This window comes from Centruroides vittatus, unplaced genomic scaffold (assembly GCF_030686945.1).
Source record: "Centruroides vittatus isolate TY-2023 unplaced genomic scaffold, ASM3068694v2 contig_1162, whole genome shotgun sequence".
Lineage (NCBI taxonomy): Eukaryota > Metazoa > Arthropoda > Arachnida > Scorpiones > Buthidae > Centruroides > Centruroides vittatus.
Window position 1 is genome coordinate 577,217 of NW_027120748.1, and position 21,142 is coordinate 598,358.

General features: G+C 29.5%; 1 protein-coding gene across 1 annotated transcript in view; it reads right to left on the reverse strand.

Annotated features, from left to right (window-relative positions):
• The window catches only part of LOC136981115 (protein LSM14 homolog B-like), a 57,121-nt gene that overhangs the window by 17,286 nt on the left and 18,693 nt on the right, over window positions 1-21,142 (reverse strand). Inside the window, exons 2-4 of the mRNA XM_067277394.1 lie at window positions 16,174-16,349; window positions 11,030-11,077; window positions 5,155-5,311 (exon numbers count right to left, since the gene is read on the reverse strand). Coding sequence (XP_067133495.1) covers window positions 5,155-5,311; window positions 11,030-11,077; window positions 16,174-16,349 — 381 coding nt within the window. The remainder of the gene's footprint in view (window positions 1-5,154; window positions 5,312-11,029; window positions 11,078-16,173; window positions 16,350-21,142) is intronic.

Sequence of the window (21,142 nt, forward strand, 5' to 3'; positions counted from 1 at the left end):
TCATATATTTGGATTGTCAAACTTATCATTTATGTTTAGCATAGTCATCATTTATATGTATTTGCCTTTAGTTATAATTCTGTATAATAAATGTATAGTTATATTCTAAACTTTAGATTGATTATTGCTTAACTCTATCATCAGTCCACATTACCAAGAAACGTTCGAATATAAATCCTTCTAAATTTCCAGTCAAGTATACATATCTTTAACCCCCAGAAAATAAATTAATTACGTCTTAGTACACAAACTTTGACCATGTGGTGTCAGGAGTCCTGATGATACAGTCAGAGGAAGTTAGAGTACATTCATTAATTTCAAAGACTCTTAAATGGCCATCCTCGGTGAGATGGAAGTTACAGTAAAATCAACCCTGTTCTCACACTACCATCAAATTAGATTTGAAAGAAATGAATAAACAACAGTTTCTATATATATGCAATTCGATTAAAATATTCAAATTGGGTCTATGAGAAATCCCATGAACTTTGACCTATCAATCAGGAAGTTTTGTTTAAAATTTAAGTTTAATCGTAAGTTTAAAATTTGAGCTTTCTACACCAAGTAGTTTTTTCTCTATGAGCATCTGCAGTGCCAAATGGAGAAAGAGGAGGAGGAGGAGGAGGAGAAAATACAGCTATTTTTGCAGATTTTTGCACTTTTCAATTGCTTATATTTCAGCAACCATTTTATAGAAAATCTTGAAAATTTGCACACTACCTACAAAAACAATTTTCTTTTAAATGAGATATTTGGAATTACTTCAGGTGTTTGGGAGGTAAAGAAATCAACCCATGAAAATCAATAACTCTGGTTCCTGTATATGTAGTCAGTCAGTGGCTTTTTTACTTGGTGGAGAGTCACTATTGTAACTCCTGATATTGTTAGTCAAAACCTCCTGTCTCTAAGCTTTCCATAGTCTTGAATTTCATTTATCTAACACTATTTTCAAGATTAAGAAAAAACAGACAGACAGTGGGTATTTATAGGTCTACAATTTTTTCAAATTGCAGCCTAATATCTTTATAAACAGCAGGTTAACCCTTCGTCATGCGCGCGCTCAGTCAAATCGAAATCACGCGCGCTTGGTCAATTCGGCACCAATTTAAAAAATTAATTAATAAAAATTTAACATTGAAAAACGGGTATTTTTACTTTAATCCAGTTTATTAATATGTTTGTAATCGAATTCAGTCAAAAAAGTTTTAATTTCGTCATAATTTATTGATGATTTTAATTTTTTAATATTAGAAGGTAATTAGCATAAATTACAAAGTGTCGTGTTTCATCTTCGCTCCCGTTCAAGTTTACTGCTCTAGACACGCGCCGATGTTTGTTTTTAGTTCTACTGGTGATTAGGCTTTTATTTCAACCTCGTCCGTTTTGGTTACAGAAGATGGGGAGACGGGTGTCACGTGATCGCTTACCTCACATTTTACCACAGAAATTACCTTACCTTGAAAGTTTTTTTTTCGATTTTAATTATTATTAACTATCTTTTTTTGATGGATTCTCATACTTATATGTGTTATGAAGTTGCAGATATTTTTTTTATTAAGTTTTACAAATTTATGTTTTTTTCTTCGATTTTTATATATAAAATATACGAAAATTCAAATATTTATTAAAATTTATCAGAAATGCTAAACTATAAGTACAGTGTGTTTTACAATACTATTGCGAACAGATATCGTCAATTATTTTATAAACATATTTATAATTTTAATTTTTATAAATTATTTAAATTGATGCAACGCGACGCGCTCAGAATCAATTAATTACTGTCGCGCGTTACTTAAGATGGCGATGGGACTCGATTCAATTACTTCTTCATTTCAGATGTTAATTAAAGAGTGTTATTTTAATATAATATTAAATAGTGTATGTTTATTATAATTAATAAATCTATATAGGAATAATATATATTAATTACTGAGTGTATTTAAAAAATAAAAAAACGGAACAAAAATATAATAGAAAAAAAATGTTTATACTATACCAAAATGCTTTTTACATCTATTCTATTGGGTTGAGTCATAAATAAGTTCCGTTAGCGAGTAAGTGTAAATGACTGTCAAATACTTGCCAGATGTTGTGTTGCTTCAACTGAGTTTTATTAGTGGCTATTAGCAAATAGTCTATAAATGTAAATTTTAACACTGAAGTGTCAATAATGTAATAAAAAATTATTTTTGAATTCATTTAAAATGGAACATTTGAAAGTGCATGTACGCCATATCATGTTGTGGGAGTTTAAACTCGGCAATAATGCTACAGAAACAACAAAAAAGATTTGCAATGTCTACGGCAGTGGTGTAATTTCAGACAGAGCAGTTCGAAAGTGGTTTACAAAATTTCGTTCTGGTGATTTCTCCTTAAAAGATGAAGAAAGACCAGGCCGCTCCTCAGACTTTGACGACGACGTTTTAAAGGTCCTGATTGAGCAGAGTCCACGGCAAACGACGAGGGAGTTAGCAGAGAAACTGCACACATCCCAATCAACCATCAATCGTCACCTCCAAAAACTAGGAAAAGTAAGCAAGCTGGGAGTTTGGGTTCCACATAACCTCAGTGAACGGAATAAAGCAGACAGAAGGTCAATAGCTGCTACCTTGCTTTCTTGGCAAAAAAGGAATCTTTTTTGGCTAAAATTGTTACGGGAGATGGATGAAAAGTGGATCACATACGAAAATGTTATTCGAAAAAGACAATGGGTTGACAAAAATTATCAGCCACAACCAAACCCTAAACCCAGTGTGCATGGAAGGAAAATTTTGTTATGTGTATGGTGGGATTGTCGAGGAATTATCCATTTTGAATTGTTGCCACGCAATGAAACTGTTACTGCAAATGTATAGGAGTTCATCCAGGAGTTTTTTTTATTCAAAACCACCAGAATTTTATGCAAGGGGAATTGACAAGTTGCCCGAAAAATGGCAAGAAGTCATTAATAATGATGGCGAATATGTGTTAGATTAAAGTCAATTTTTGTACATTTTATTGGCAAATAAATTTCAGTTTAGAAAACGGAACTTATTTATGACTCAACCTAATACTTTCAATACAAGAGTTATATAAATAATAATTAAGATAAACAGCATAAATTGGTAATACAAATAAAATTATATTATATATTATTTATTTATACATTTAAATATTCATTTCTATTATTCGTTTATACATCTTACATTATACAATGCTAAAACTTTATGTACAGTACATCTTGTATTGCAAGAATTATAATTAGCGTGTGCAAAAAAGTTAATTTTTTTATTTTCTAGGTTAGGCATACGGGGTTTCTTTCACTGATTTAGCAGACAGGACCTTTTGGATGCAGTATCCAACAAATGAACAACTTTTATTGATATATATATCAATAAATGTCGTTCATTTGTTAAATAATTTATCCAAAAGGTCCTGTTTGCAAATCCGTGAAAGCAAGCCCTTATGCCTACCCAGAAAATAAAAAAATACAGAAAAATAGGTAATATAAAAAATGAATACGTTCATATAGTGTTAACTTTCTAATTGTGTTCTTCCACTCAGGAAAATGTTGTGATGGTGTCATAAAACTTTATAAAATAATTAAAAAATACCATTGTAAGAAATTAAATTATTTCCGGTCAAATTTCAGTTTATTAGAAGTAATTCACTTTAACCCTTTCCCGGCCAGGGTACCGATCTATCGTTACCCTATTCGTTTAGCAAAACGGCCAGGGTACCGATTGATCGTTACCCTGTTAACAATCGATTTTTATAAAATTTATCGACAACAGATGTCAGCACTTGACTGCATCGTCTTGTTTATCATTCATTCTACATATTTTTGTCCAGGTGGTGTTTTGTCGACTTAAAAAATTTTAATTATCGGTTATTTTTTCTTAATTTTTCATTTTCTGATAATTTTTTATTTTATTTTTAGCATATTCATGCAATAATATTACTATAATAAGTTGATTTATGCTATAATAAGTTTATTCAGCTATAATATGTTAATATATCGTAAATATTTAAGTTATGACCTTCAGTTCTGATATTTTATATATTTTTTTAATTTTTAATTTTTTTTTAAATCTAAAATATTAGCAAATGTTACATCTATTGCTATTGGTAATCATATGTTTATTACAAAAATATATAGTCTTGTTTGATATGAAATGAATAAAGTATATTAGTTAATTATGTTAGATGAAAGCAGAATAAAGTTCAGATTTCAAACAAATGTTTGATATAATGTGCGATAATTTCACAACGAATAAACGTACGTGCATAAATGTAATATCAAATTGTACAGAACAATATTCTACGTCATTCTGGCTCAGTGACAATAAGAATAAAGTAACCAGACAATGTTAATTTTGACAAAAAGTAACAAATTTTCAAGTTTGAATGTCAATTATCATATATTATTTTTTTTTTCTCATAAATTTTTCAAACAAACTTTATTGAAAAATGTCGTATTTAAAACTAACTATATTGATAAATATATGTGATTTTTTTCATATGAATCAAATAATAATTTAATTTTTGGTGAATTTTTAAAATAATATTGCCTGATTTACCTATTTTGACCTTGGCCGTTTTACAAAATAAGGGGGCGTGGCAAACGGCAGGGAAAGGGTTAAAATAACGCGATTATAAACAAAGAAGCGCGCGTGCTACCGCTGCGGCTATTTTTAGTAACAACGACTGGCGGGAAATTTGAAAATTGATATCCGAGATAACACGCGCCATAGTGCCGATTAGGCACCAATAATTAATTAAAAATAACGGAACACTTTAAGCAAAAAATGAATAGCGCATCGTAAAATTGAAGAAAAATTAGACAGGTAATAATTTTTTCAGATTTTTCGGACAATTAGAATTTTTACACGAACTAATTAAAAATCGATTGGTGCCGAATCGGCACTAGGTGCGTGACGAAGGGTTAAGAATCATCTGGTATCAGAGTAAAGAGTAAATTAAACATTTTATTAAAATTTTTTATTCTATTATAGAACTAACCTAAAGATAACTGTTTAAAATGATAGAAACCATTTATTCCAGCATTAGAATAAATTAATCTTCAACAGGATATAAATGTATCATTCAAACTACAGGATACAAATTATATTATAATTAATAGTATCTAATATTATAAATAAATTAACTCACCCGAATGCTGAGAAGCACAAGTTGGAAATGGTTGTGGCATAGTTGATTGAGGATAAGCTTGATAAGAAGGTAAAGCACCAACTGGACCAAATGAACCTGTTTGCCCAAAATTAGATGGGGGGACGATTGAAGAGCCACTTGATACTGGTGCCGACATCTGTAATTTAAATTATATTTATAAATAAACAGCCATATTTTCTAATATTTAACCTTCTTTATTTTTCATAGAAGTTAAAACTTGAAAGTATATAATAATGCAAAGTCTTGATCTATAAAAATAAAATTTGTACATGATTAATACTATATCCATTTTGTTTATACAGTGGAACTTCGCTTAATGAGCACCTTGCATAATGAGTGTTTCACATAATGAGCAAAATAAATTGTGAAAAAATGACTCGCTTAACAAGAGAATTTTTGCATAACGAGTGGCTAGGAGAGGGGAAGTCCCAGATTGTGTGCATGCTCCATCTAGTACTTGTTCTTTGCACTAAGATGCTAGTATCTAGTACTAGAATCTTAGTGCCACTTGTGATCACATATTTTTCCAACACATATTACTCATAAACATCAACAACCATAGCCTGTTATATAATAAACATGTCAAACAATATGCCAAATTCTTGGGCTACGTAAAGGCTATAATTAAATATTAGAAATTAATTAATTTGACTAGAAGTAGGCAGTTATGCTGCCATCTCGTATTAAATTTAATGATCAATTCCAAATTAAATTTTAGAAACGTCTGAATTAAAAATTAACTATTTATAATTATTAAATTTAATAAAAGATGGAAGCATAACTGTCTACCTCTAGTCAGATTAATTAATTTCTATTATTTAAGTATACTCTTTACATAGCCCAAGAATTTGGCATATCATTTTGTGCGTTTATCAAACATATTATCTGTGATTTTTTTTTGTTTTCTGCAAACCGAATTCACATTTCAGGTTGGTTCATTCCACACTAGAAGAAAAGATGATGATTCACACTCCTTAACAATGTTTATCGTATAATTTTCTTTGAATAAACATTACACACAAAATATTTGAGTATATTTTTCGGCGTGGAACACATTATCGTATTTTACATTAATTTCTATGGGAAAAATTGTTTCGCTTAATGAGTGTTTTGCATTACGAGTAAGACTCTGACATGAATTATGCTCGTTAAGCGAGGTTCCACTGTACTAATTTACTATAACTTATATCAATGTAAATTTTTAAATTTCAAATATCAACCACTGAATTGAGCACTTAAATTTACTTGTTTGTTATTTTAGAAATTTGATTCTAATGTAATGTTAAAGATATCTAACATTAATCTAATATCCTTCATCTCTATACTGCTGGATCTCTGCAAGTCACTGTTTATTGGTGGAGCATGCCTTTCTATGGCAATCACATTTGAATTTAAATTTTCTTATAATAAATCTATTAAATTTTGATGGTTTAGTGATTGATCATGAAGTTTATAACAGTTAATATAAACTGATCAACAAAAGTTTTTAAATTTCAAGGATTTTTAAAGAAAAATTACTTTCAACACTTAATAGCATTTTTTTTTTGGGGCTCTTACCCTGTGGATACTAAAAAGGTCTTTTTTTCTATACCCATCATGGATTCAGCCAGCTCCACAATGGGAATAGCCAGCTGATAAAGGGTAGGAACCAACATATTTGGACCCATCCCTTATCAGCAACTGCCCATGAAAAACTCTTAAGGAGTTGTTCATCAGGATTCAATCCCAGATTTCCAGACCAACAGGCTGATGCCTTAACAGTCTTAGCTATCCAGTTATTGCTCTAAAAGGAATATAACAATAATAATCAGTGATTTTAAACTCTCAGTTATGTATTACTAGGCAGTTAAGTATTAATATAAAATGACCAACTTGGTCTGATGTGTATGTACACACAAACTGACAACAGGTACAGAACCAGTATTCTGATGCTGCAAGCATTGAAAAGCATTCCTTTTGCCTTGACATATACCAGGGGTGGCCACACTCTTTAGAACTTGAGCCATATATTGAAAACAGAATTCGTTGAAGAGCCGCATATACATATATACATATTTTTCCACAGCAATTCATTTAAATATTTATAAAAAAAACAACACTTTAGCTATTATTTTATTTTACATTATGTTTTATAATACAATATAATCTTTTTAATAATAAATAAATTATAATTGCCGTATTAAGTAGCATAATCTAAATTTAAAAACCAAAAAATGCTAAAACGTTTCCTAGTTTCAATTGTCAATAAAGAAATATAAATTTCAAAACTATTAACATTACAGAAATTGTTATTCATTATATATTTGTTTTTAATGTTGATTTGGATAAATAAGCATTATAATTATTTTTTTTATTAATGTTTTTACGTATTATGATATTTAATAAATATTACATTTATTTTTCAATAAATAATGTATAACGTTACCATATTTTGACTTTTTTATTTCAAACAATATATTATTTATTTTATATTATCCAGGAATCATACATAAAAAATAATAAAAGCAAAATTAAAATAAAAAAAATTTGGTATAAATTTAAGTATCTTGCAGTGAGCCACAAGTATACTAGAAAAGAGCCACAGTTTGGCCACCGTGGTCATATACTTATCTTTTGTCATTTTGTCCAGGAAAGAATCAAGATTCATCGCTGTATTCTACTGGTGTTCATTCCAATTCATTATCATTGTAACACTGAGGACATTATCTCATTTGTCTTGATTTTACGCAATGCTGGATGAAAAGTTTACAATATTGATATCTATAAAAAAGCTTCCAGCAATGAGTTGCTCAAATTTCCTGGCAAACTTTAAAATTGTGTGTGGTGCCATCTGTTATGAGATTTTATTTTAAGAACTTTTTACAGTATTGATTATTATAAAATGGCAAAAGGCTTAATTTTGAGAAACAGATGAGTTTTATAAAACAATTATAAATGCTAATAATGAATGAAATCTTCATCAAATCTGATTCTACTTGAGATATGATACATGACCACTCTTATCTCCCTACCCTTGACCTTTAACCACCGAAATTTTATAGCATCTATCGATGCTATTAATAATACACAAACCTCCTTGCAAAATTTCAGAAATTTTTGATAAAAGATACAGAAACTATTAAGCTTCAATTTGGGTTAACAAAATTGTGCTCCCCTCTAAACACTCATACATACACAAAAACCCCCCAACATTTTTGCATTTCTCAACAATTCAAGGTCCAAAGTCCAAAAATGTAAAAATCTTGATCATTTTTTGCCCGAATACCACATTTTCCCTTTGTTATATATAACAGCCAGGAAAGTAATGACTGGATTAAGTGTAAACTAGCAAACTACATTCACTTTTACTCCATTAGTTATGTCTGTAGATCAGGATATCTGCAGCAGTTAGGGCAAAACAAGTATTTGACCAACAACTGTTTAAGGTTTTTATGACAATCTACATGATAAAAATGTTATCTTTTGTATATCCACTTTATCAATACCACCTTATCAATATTTTATTTGTGTAATGGATTATTTATTAGTTCCTTCAACAAGTTCTGCTATTAAACCTTTAGTGTAGTGTTTGCAAACAAATATTTTATAATTTGTTGAAATTCTGCAAAAAAAAAAAAAAAAAGAAAATAGTAGTCACAGTAGTTCCAATTTCTCAGACCACAAAACATGCAAGTGAAATTGTTGGTGTGTCAAAGTCTACTATTGAAAGAATTTGTAAGAAATCAAAGAATGAATATAAGCCAAAATTTAATCTCCCAAAAAGCATCAGGAGAAAAAAATTAAAAATGTAGGTTATCTTTGGATAATTCTGATTTGCATATTTATAAGAACAATTTTAATAAAGCAAATAAATTATATTAAATATCTATGAAAAAAATTCCATTTTAAAAATTAAATTTTCTAACTTAATAATAATCAAACTCATCCCAGGAAATAGATGATTACCCTATTCCTAAATGGATTCACCTTCTGTCTTGCATCTGAATGAGCCATAGTTGCTAGTTCCATCAAATAAGTAAATTTTATGCAACTGGAAGTAAACCATAATATTGACAATAAAACAGAGCGTACATTATACAAGCCTCTAAAATCCTGTTGCTCTCTTATAGTAAAGGTAAGGGGCATCTCCCTCTCATTTGGAAACTAATTTTAACCCCTGCGAACATGTTAAATTTAAAGTCATATGATCCAATTTCTGCAATTTTGCAGTTCTATTCCACAGGATAACCACTGCTTTTTCTTTAAAAAGAAAATAAAATGTTCTTTTTTTAATTCTTAGAACAATTTTAAAAATTTAATAAGTAAATAACAATGTTGTTTGTCTGTGGCTTCATTTATTGTATTTCATTCTCAACAGATGGTAGTACTTCATAACACACTGTAGTATTTATCATCACCTTTTATTGTTATGTTGTTATTATTAATATTAATAGTAACATAACAAAATATAATTTTTCATCAGTCGTACAAAACGTAATTCTTCCGACCATTTGTTAGTATTGTTAGTCTCCAACCAAGAACTAAGCATATTTTCTATGTACTATGATTACATCTTTCTACTGAACCCTGACTTTGTGAGTGCCTGGGCTTTCCATGCACCATTTTTAACTCAGGCCACATATTACACATTTCTTTGATGACATTATTTGCAAATTCTCTGCCATTATCACTTTGTAGAATACTTGGTGCACCAAAAATTGTAAAAATGTCTAAAAGAACATATGCTACATCTTCAACCCTTTTGGTTTTTAAAGGTCGTAGTTGAACGAATTTAGTTACATGGTCTTGATACACGAGTATAAATTTATATTGATCATCGGCTTGCGACTGCATATCTATAAGAACCACCTGACATCGAGTTCATTTCATTACATAAAATTGATTTAACTACCAAGCCTTTCTTAGGAACATTCTGTTTTTTTCTGACAGATTTCACACAAGTTCAAATAAATTATGATCATCTCCCTTGTAATATTTTCATATTTTGTATTTAATTCTTTTTCCATGCAGTTTCTACCTCCATGTCCAATAGCAATATGGGCATCATGCAAGATCTGAAATATTTCTTCAGTGTGAATGTAATATTTAATCACATTACCTTCTTTTACAGGCGTAATTAATTTTTCTAAATTTCTGATAGATACAACGTTTTATCTATGTAAACACTGATATTCTTCCAGTAACTTAGAAGTAACTTCCATTTTTGACTCTCACTTTTTGTATCATTGACAAATATGCTGATTTTGTAAAAATTTGATTGTTCTGACCTTTTTCTGCTATTAACTTGTTTAATCAGTTGTTGAGGCGATTACTCATATCACTTAATGATTGATATATGATCGTTATTTTTGTCAAAGAAGAAAACACTATTTTCAGAGACAAAAGTAAAATTAAAATGTCCTACAAGATTAACTACTGGTTGCATAAATTTAAAATTCAATACTAAACACAATACACACACGCAACTCAGATGCAAGTGCTAATTGGCTAGCGTATGTTGGATGATAACTCCTCAATGTATTATCATCACTTTGCCCAACTAGGTGATATCAAATTGACCAGTCATTATGAATACTGCTAAGTTATATTAAAACACCTGAAATTTATTACAGTGCCTGATTTTGTTTGTCATTATTCATAATGATCAGGCATTATGAATAATGCCCGTATTAATCACTTAGTCCATAATGTATATATAAAATGTGAATAAGAAAATACATTAATCAAAATCAATGTTTAATTGTTTTATCCAAATAAGCAATCTCAAAAGCATAACAAAGTATGCATTGTATCCTTAATTACTACTATTTTTACAGTTATTTTAGTACAAAAAAATAGTTTAAATTATACATACCTGCCCATGTTTTTGGTTCCTGTCATTCAGATGTATTCCAGTAGATACCTAATTGAAAATACAGGAAAAATATAAAATTTTACTATTCCTGAAATCTTGATTGACATGTTATACAATTACAAATAAATTCAGTGTATATAATTGCAAAGATGTTAGACAAAAATTCTTTGCAAAAATGCATAAAAATAGAAAAAAAATTAGACCAGTAGTAGGAAAGTGTAAAAGTCCAACTTATGAACTAGAGAAATGACTACATGGATATTTAGAGGAGCAGATTGGTAATGATCATTTTATCATGTGGAACCCACAAAACTTTATATCTGAGCCCCAAGCCATATATCATTATTGGATGAGGAGGTTGTTTCAGTCACAGACATTGAAAATTTGTATCCATCTATAAAACTAAAATTGTGCTATCATGCTTTAGTACATAATAGACAAATAATATTGGATTAAAAAAAAACCTAAGACAAATACTGTATAATAAAAATTTGAAAATCGAATAAATTAATTGAATACATCATTTAATATAAACATCTATACATTACACATACATAAAAACAAGTTTTTTGTTGTATTAAACAGTATTATATGTAGGTTTGTTCACATCAAACTGGGACTTCTTGGTCTGGAGATAAAAAGAATGTGACATTGGTGATAACACTGAAGTTTCATCTATTGCCTGCATATGGTGTACAGTACATATCAACTAATTGCAAAGTAATGTATCAAAGAAGACAGCATTGGCATTTGTATGGAATAGCATATTGTGATAAAGTTTCTTGTTAAAGAAGATGATTGATCAAAATCCACCAAAGGCAATATGGTGATGAGATACTGAGCAGCAGTAAGACCTTTGAACGGTGCAAGCATTTTCAGGTTAGATACACATCTGTGAGCATTGAGTCTGGTTGGGCAGTTCCATGGCAACTTCAATCATCCTTGTAAACATCTAGTGCATCAAAACATCTGATCTTGGATAACTGGCAGATAACTTGCTGTAAACTTGCAGTGGAAAATGGCCTTTCTTTGGCTACACTCAATGCTATTATTCACAATCATCTCCACCCCATTTCAGAAAAGTTACTGCACAATGGGTACCCAAGCAACTGTCATCATTTGACTGGAACAAGAAAGTGCAAATTTGCATCAAGTTGAAGCAATGATAAAGGTCAAAATTTCTTAGACTGTATTATAACCTATCATGAAACGTTGGTTCATCACTATAATCTTAAATCAAAATGCATCCAAGCAGTGAAAACACCGACTGGACGTTATCAAAAAAAGTTCTAACATATTCCATCTTCTCGCAAGATGATGGCCACAGTATAATTCATGTAAATTTCTTACCCTACAGTGCCACCATAAACAGTGTGTACTAGTGCCATGTTCTCAAAGCTATGCAAAAGCCATGCAAAAGAAGCAACCAGGTCTCATAACAAAAGGTTTCTGCATAGATAGTGAAAGATTCATATTGTGCATATGGCCACCACCCACCAAAAATTTACTGGAACTAGGCTGGCAGACACTGCTGCATCCACCATACAGTCCTGATTTCACCCTTAATGACTTTCACCTCTTTGAGGACTTGAAAGTCTTCCTGGGTGGGAGCACTTCTTCAGCAATGAAGACATGCAAGTAGCTGTCCAATTGCAGCTCTGACATAGGGACATCTATGCTGTTGATATCAAAGCTTTGATGAAACACATGGGCCAAGTATATAACTATAGCAGAGGATTATGCAGGGGAGATATAAAGATAGTTTTTTTTTTCTTTTTTATTGTGTGTGTTTTTCTCTATAGATAAGAGTCCCAGCTTTACATAAACAACCTATTATATTATTTATATATATATATATAAATTTGAACAAATCCAATTGTTATCTTATCTAAAAAAATAAAATATCAAAACATAAGATTCTCTATTCTACTCTTGTGAAAGTGAGATCTGAAGCATGCAAATAGAATCTGATAGAGAATGTTTCAGCTTTCTCCAAATTGTTCTTGCATTATTCAATATCTTTAGTAATCCTTGTAGATAAAATTTTCCTTTTTGGATTCTTTGTCAGACAAATATTTAGCAGCATTTGCTGAATAATATTTTTATGTAATTAATAGAAGACTTTCAAAAATAAGCTGAAGAGGATAAAACAAAATGACTCGTATTACAGTATTTTAAGCTTCTTTACCTGAAAAGTATAATGAACTGAACCCAGCTGGCTGCCTAGGCTATGAAGGTTGCTCATAAGTGATGGTAAACATGTTTGAAGAAAATATGTGCAGAAATAAATGATATGAATTTGGAAATGGACAGATTAACATATAGGACAAAGATAGGTGATTGTATCCATCTCCATCAATCTCATTGCCATTATTCCACCTTTTCTCTAATTTGAAGCATATTCAAGACCTATATATGCTTCTGGACCAGAGATTTTTAACCAGTGTGCCATGAGAGGATTACTAGTAAATCATGTAGAATATTTTTAATGTCTAATTTGTAAATGTAAAGGATCTTTTTTCAGCCCCTCTTTTTCCTAATAAATAAAAGTGTGCATTCTAATATTACTTTTTTAAAAACCACAATAAGTTTTAAAAAACTGTGTCCAAGTGCCAAAGTCACAGGATGGTTTAAATACACTAAATACTTATATTCTACTACTTTATACCACTCCTAAATATTCTGTGATGAAATGGGAGTGTTTTATATGCCATAAAATGAAATAATTTTTAAGATACTTTCAAAAGATGCAATGTAATCATTGACCATAATTTAATGTAAGTTTCATCAATAAAAGTTTAAACATTATTTTTAATATTTAAACATACATAATACAGCCAAACTCCAGCAGTAAAGTCAAATTATACATTTTTAATACAGTGGTGCCTAGTACTTTGAACTTAATTCATTCCAGGAGGTTGTTCAAACTCCAAAGAAATTTTTTCCATAAGAAATAATGGGAAGTGAATTCATTCATTCCCTGATCCTAAACAATACCCATTTTGATAAACTTTGAATAATGTGTATTTGCAGTTTTATGTAAAAAAAATCCAGCAACAAGTTGTTCAACTTTCCTGGCAGGGTCTGTTATCATATTTTATTAATAAACTTTTTATATTTTTAACTATTATAAAATGACAAAAAGCTTAATTTGAGAATAGGGATGAGTTTTATAAAAAAATTGTAAATGCTAATAATGAGTAAAATCATCATTAAGTCCAACCCTACTGGAGATACACACAATCCCCATTATCTACCTTCCAACTCTACTTTTAACCACCAAAATTTAATAACATCAGTCTCCCTCTAACAAACTTCCCTACAAAATTTCAGAAATTTTTGCCAAAAAGCACAGGAACTATTAAGCTTTAAAGAAGGTGAACAAAATTGTGCCCACACACACACACAAACAGAAAAAACAAACCCTCAAATATTTTTGCATTTGTTGACATTTCAAGGTGTTCTTAGTCCAAAAATATAAAAATCTTTGGGATATCATTTTATGACATTACCATACTTTCCTGACTGTTATATATAACAGAGGAAAAGTAATAAGACAATTACATCTCTAATAAAAAATTAAAACTTGAAAATAAATAAAATACATACTGTATAATACAATGAATATTGCATTTACTGTACATTAATGAGTAGTAGTGATATCACATTTGGGTGGTGGAGAGGATGAGAAACATTACTTTTTAGAAGGAGAGTCATTTTCCATAAATACACTAAATAACTGTACTTCTGATATTCTCTCTCTCTATATTTTGTCTCTTAGTACTACTTGTTGAGGGTCTTTGGTCACTTATCATTTTTTCAACAGAGAGGATCTTTCCAATGTAGTCTGGTGTTGATGACTTTTCTGATTATCTTAAAGTAGGCCATTACATTGTCATTGAAAAAGTTAATGGTTCCATTCACCATTGCCATGTTAGAGTGGCATTTTTCAACAAAGGTCTGCCCTTTAACCCAAAAACAAACCACCATGTGTTATGCATTTCCAATTACATGACATATTTAGTAAATTTTTTTCATATACTGTATTTTTGCAAAATGACCAGCATGCCAATCTATCTGAGAGAGACCATGAAATCAGATATTTCCATATGGTAAAATCTGGCATACTGGTTTATTCTGGGGAATGCCAGCATGCCAGTTTAAGTGAGGTTATACACCCATCTCTAGAGGGTACCTTAAAAAAATGAATGTCACGAAAAATGAACCAGTTTTTATTCTAAAACTGTGAAACTGTCAGCATTACATCAAAAACTACAATTATATGTTTAATTTCTTCATTTTGTCTTCTTTCTAACAACATAAAATACTTGTGGAATTCCAAAAGTGCTTTTTTAAATGTGTATTTTATTGTTATTCGATTCAAAAATGCAAAAATAAATATATTGAATTTAAGAAACTGGCTGTCAATTATCTCAGCTTACACCCATTAACATCCACTTTGTCTGAAATTTGAGAGGAAAGCGTTATTTTTAAGGTCAGGGTAGATTGTCAGTGTAACCCACACTGACTACTACTGCTACTATTAAGTCGTTAATTGTTTTATTCTCTTGTAAACGAAAACTTTTCCTGATTTTAAGTCAGTCAAATTACAATGTTATTATTTTATTGTATTCAGAAAAATGTTTTCTGCAACATTTGATTAATTAACAACTAGTTTTGTTAGATCTGATTAATTTCATATTTTAGTTGAAGTTTATGCAGCATGCTGGTCATTCCATGAAAATACAGTATAAAAAAAGTTTACTAAAAGTGTTATGTAAAGCATGTAGTAAAGAGGGGCTAAAACTCGAAATGCATATACATTAAGAATGATAATAAAATATACTGAATGATATTGTCGCCTATTCAGTCTTTGTCATTCAAAAGAAATTTGGTTGTTTACATCGGAAATTGAAAAAATATGTTTAGTTTATTTCTAAATTATAATACAACTCAATCTATAATTAATGAAATGTAAAAAGACAACTTTATATATAACTATTTTTGTGTGTGTGTTTGTGTTTGTGTGTGTGTGTGTGTGTGTGTGTGTGTGTATATATATACACGCGCACGCGTGCGATATTATATTTTAAATACAAATGTTTAGTAGATTAATAAATAAAAGTAATATCAAATCAATATACCTGCACAATAGCTGGATCATTTGGTAAACCACCTGTTAATGTAGGTTGAGGTTTTGGAGGTTCACAAACATGCAAATCTTTTATATCACTAGCTCGAAATATTATGTATTCATAAACTTCATCTCTAGGAGCAACTGGACGATCTGTCGGTCTATCTTCTGTTCCAAATGAACGCACTACAAAATAAAAACAATTAGTAAAGAGATAAGCTTAAAAAATAATAATTATTCAATAAAATAATGCTTATTGCAATATACATTACTGTAATATTGGAATCAACATCAAATTACAACTTTTTAAGATTATTTAAGATTATAAATGTTGAAAAATATGGTAAAGATATGAGTTTGTAAGATTGTTTGTTTGTGTATGTATGATACACTTGCATGCACACACAATATAAAACACAGATAATAATTCTACAATAAAAATTACAGTAAATTTCACACAGAAAAACAAACAAACCAAAATTTGTAATTAAAAAAGTTATTCTTTTGAATAAAATGTTATTTCTTCACTATTTATTTCTTCACTATGTTATTTATTCACTTAATATTAAAAGTAATTAAACATTTTTAATTTGCAAGTATTTCTGATAAGATAGAAAAACAAAACAACAAAAATTTATTTTAAATTTAATTCAATACAGAAGTCTATAAAAGTTAGAGTAATTACTCGAGATCATTGTTCTAATTTCATTAAAGACACTTGATATTAGCATTAAAAATTCTGAAAATATTAATGTAAAAGTAATTCTTTTGTAACGTTTATAAGTTACGTACTAATACATTCATGCACCTTAATTCCATTCTCAAGACACTAACAAAATTAGAAAAAAACAATAATGTTGAATAATTGTTTTGTTACAAAACAAACTTTTATAGATTTTTGTATTAAATGTTGAATTAAATTTAACATTTGCATATTAAATTTAATTCAACAAAAATGTCCACATTTTTGTTATAAATTATGAATAAACCAATATATAAATAATATAATATATAAATATAAGGTATATAAATATATATACCTTAATATAAATTTGTCATCATTAAAGAGCATATTTTTATTGTTATAAATTTTAGGAAATACAGTATCAGTACAGAATACAAATAATCTTATTATAATTATGGATATTATTATTGGTCATCTGATGTTATCAGAATTAGCATGTCTTAGAACCCACTAAGTTTACAACAGGTAAAATTTTATATTTTATCAAAGTTTTGGTTATAGTTATTATTTTCAGGTAAACAGACATTTTTAAGCTGTCTTTTTGTGCTTTAAATCTCAATACATGGCTAATAATACAGTTTTTGTCTAGAAACTAATGCCTCACTTATTATTTATCATACAAATGTATAATATGTCATTGCTATCCACTTTTTTTCATATCCATCAAGAAACAAGATAAATCTTAAGAACAACTATCTCAAGAGCTTAAGATCCACAAAAGACTCAAGCGGTATTTGGAGATACCACAATTGATATCAATTCTAAAAGGGTGAAAGAAATTTTGAGACAAAAAACCTTGGTGGACAATAAAAAATATAGCAAGAGATCATCAACAGCAGTCCCAAAGTATAAGTCTCATTCAAGCTGATTGTCATATGACCATAAGCTGTGTGATACAATTTGGTGTGGTCATAGTGTCAGAGCAGCACTAATCCACAGAAACACTAATCAGATCTCTGATTAGTGTTTCTGTGATTAGATCTGAGCTACCAAAATTTTGAGCTAAGTAAATGCCAAGACATCAAGGAATGTCAATAAAGTGTTTTGACAAGCAATGTGACATTCTTTTGTAATGTAGACACAAGAGATAAAATGTGAGCAATCCTTTATAACTCAGAAACTAATCATTAATGAAATGATACCGCACGTCTTTGACACACAAAGATGAAAATTGTTTTCCAAGAAAGTGACAGTTACAATATTCTGGAATGGTGTCATTTGGTTTGATTTCCTTGAACAGGGTAAAATAATCAACAGTACTCAATACATTCTGACTTTGAAAGAGTTGAAGTCATTGGAAAAAAAATTGAACTTTCCAGTCAATTCCATTTGAAGATGACAAAATTTATTACTGTGAAAAATTCTTGCATATCTGTGACTTTTGTTCTTTTTAAATAATATAAATTTAACACCAGAGGTCAAAGTTTCTTTCATATGTACTTTTATCAATATGTTAAAGATAACATTTCTAACCTAAAAAGATTTTTGAAAACTGATAAAGCATAGTATTTGAACATAAATTACAGTCAGTCTTCCCAAACACTGAGACATAATTTTTGCTGTTAATGATAATGAACTGTTCAGAAAAAAATGTCATTCCATATGCTAAAAAATAATATAAATAAATAAAAATAAAAAATGACTAATTCTAGTATGCTTCAAAACAAACTCTTCTTTCAGTTTTTTTTATGTATAGAAAACAGGCTTGTTACAATTTTTGAAGTTAAATACAATTGGGACAAATTTTAAACTGCTCTAATTGCCTCAAGCCAGAGACTGTCTGTAACATCAGATTACAGAGGTCTTGTTTATGGTGAACATCAATCTCCAACTTTCTCATGTAAGTGGCCAGTGGCCAGGGCAATAGTAGAAAATTCTCTCTTGATGTCCCACTCGTGTTCTCAAATGCATGCTAGAGGAAGCAAGAAATTACTCCTATATATTCTCATTCTCTGTTGCATCTCTTGTCCTGTATTGGTAGTTTATAGTTTATGTAAATCTCATCTTTAACAACATTTCTATAACCTGGAAATCTATTTTTGAAATATTTCCTGAAAATAATCATTTAAAACGATTGAAAATGTAGTATATATAATTTTAGTCTAACATTAAAAGGTTTTTGAATGAGTATTTTTGAAATATAGTTTCCATTTAGTTTACCTTACTTTTACTTTATTTATTCTTGTAATATTTATAATTATAGCATGTTGTAAATTATTTTAACTTTTATAACTATTTAGATATTTATTATTATTTTTTCCATTATTAGTTGTTTTTTTGAATATTTTCTTCATGTAATCAAAATTTCAAATTAATCTTTATTTTGAATATGTTACTTGATGGTCTTAGTCTGAAAATGTTTGTAATTAAATGTTTTTTCTGCAGTTAAAAAGATTAATAAGAGTAGATTATCTAAAATTATGTTCAGAATAAAGTTATATTTACAATTCATGAATTAGTTGATATGGACTAATCAGATGAGGTACAAGGTTTATTTAATATTTTGGAAGTACAGTAGAGAGTTGTTTATCCGAACATTGGTTATCCGAATGCTTTCCAGTCGGACTGTGTTGTGCTGAATCGAACTTTTTTGATACTAGACTTACTTCTAAAGTATAATTTTTATGTTTTTATATTTTTCATTATATCGTATTTTACGGACTATAAGACGCACCTTAATTTTTAAGCAATTTTTAAAAAAAATACCTATAGGAGGCTACGGACTATAAGACGCTCCTGAATTTTGGAGGCAATTTTTCGAAGAAAAAAGTGCGTCTTATAGTCCATAAAATATGGTATTTATTTTGTTTGCACAAAATAAAGAAATAATTTTTAACGATACAATAGCCTCGATTATTATTATAAAAATTTTTGTTAGACTTAAAATCGACGAAAATTCAACACGAAGCGACACACAATGGAAAAAATTTTCAACATCGGACAGGTTAATATATTTTTTCGTACATAATCGGTTATCCGAACAACCCCAGTCCCCAACTGATTCGGATAAACGACTCTCTACTGTACTTTATTATTGATGCTATGCCAAAGATGCATTTCAGACAATGCCCCTCAGTTTGACTTATTTAAAAAATCTACATACTGTCTAACAATAATATGTTTCTTCAATGCTGAAAATACTGGATTTGAATTTCTTAATGATGATAATTGGTGGCTAGAAGTAGCATTTCACAACAATGTTATTGAAAAGTTGAACATTTTAAATTTGCATCTGCAAGGAGTAAACGAAAATATCGTTACAATTACAGGCAAATTAGTCTTTCACTGAAAAGTTAAACTGTAGACCAGGAAAGTTGAAAACTCTTAGCTTGATTGCTTCCTGGATGTAGTCTTTTCCAAACAAATTTAAAATTTTGTCAGAAGTACAGAAGACAGTAGAAAACCCCCCCTCTATCATTATCTAAGTACTTTCCACCACTTGATTATCAGATGTACAAGTGGTCATCAATCCCTTTGCAACATACAACAATACACACCTGCCATTAACATTAACAGAAGAAAAAACTTTAATAGACTTAAAACAATCCTGTGCACAAAGCCTCATTTTCTGTACTAGAATTGTCAGAATATTGGATTTTGCACTGGAGCCAATATCCTTGATTAGCTACTACAGCAGTTAAATCTGTGTTGCCCTTCGGATCATTGTATCTTTGCAAATTAGGTTTCTTAGTCTTATGGAAATGAAATAAAAAAAAACAGGAATGATTACAGATGGTAGATGAGGAGTTACATGTTTCTGTATCTAACTTAGAGTCTTGTTTTGACATAATTTTTTCTCAAAATCAATTGCATCCTTCTCACTAATAAAATTATTATCTATATTACCTAACTACATATTTTATATATAGAGGAAACAATGTTAATTTATTTATTGTTACTATATTAAGCATTTATTTATTCTTATTCATACTGATAAAGATTTATTTAATTTTGTTGAAAATTTTATTTGGTGTGCTGCAAATAAATTCTCCTTGCCCAGCCATGAGGTAAAAAAGTTTGGCAGACACTGAAATAAATGCTGCTGTCTTAACCTTAAAATTGTTTCTTTTTCATTACTACTATATTATGGTTCTTGTTGAGTGAATAACTTATGATACCAAGAAACCGAAAAGTTTATGGTTTCTTGGTACTATAAGCTTAATTCCAACAATAAGACATAAGTTTAATAACATTAATATACAGGGTGCATAGGAAAATCCCTTTAACCGGAAAA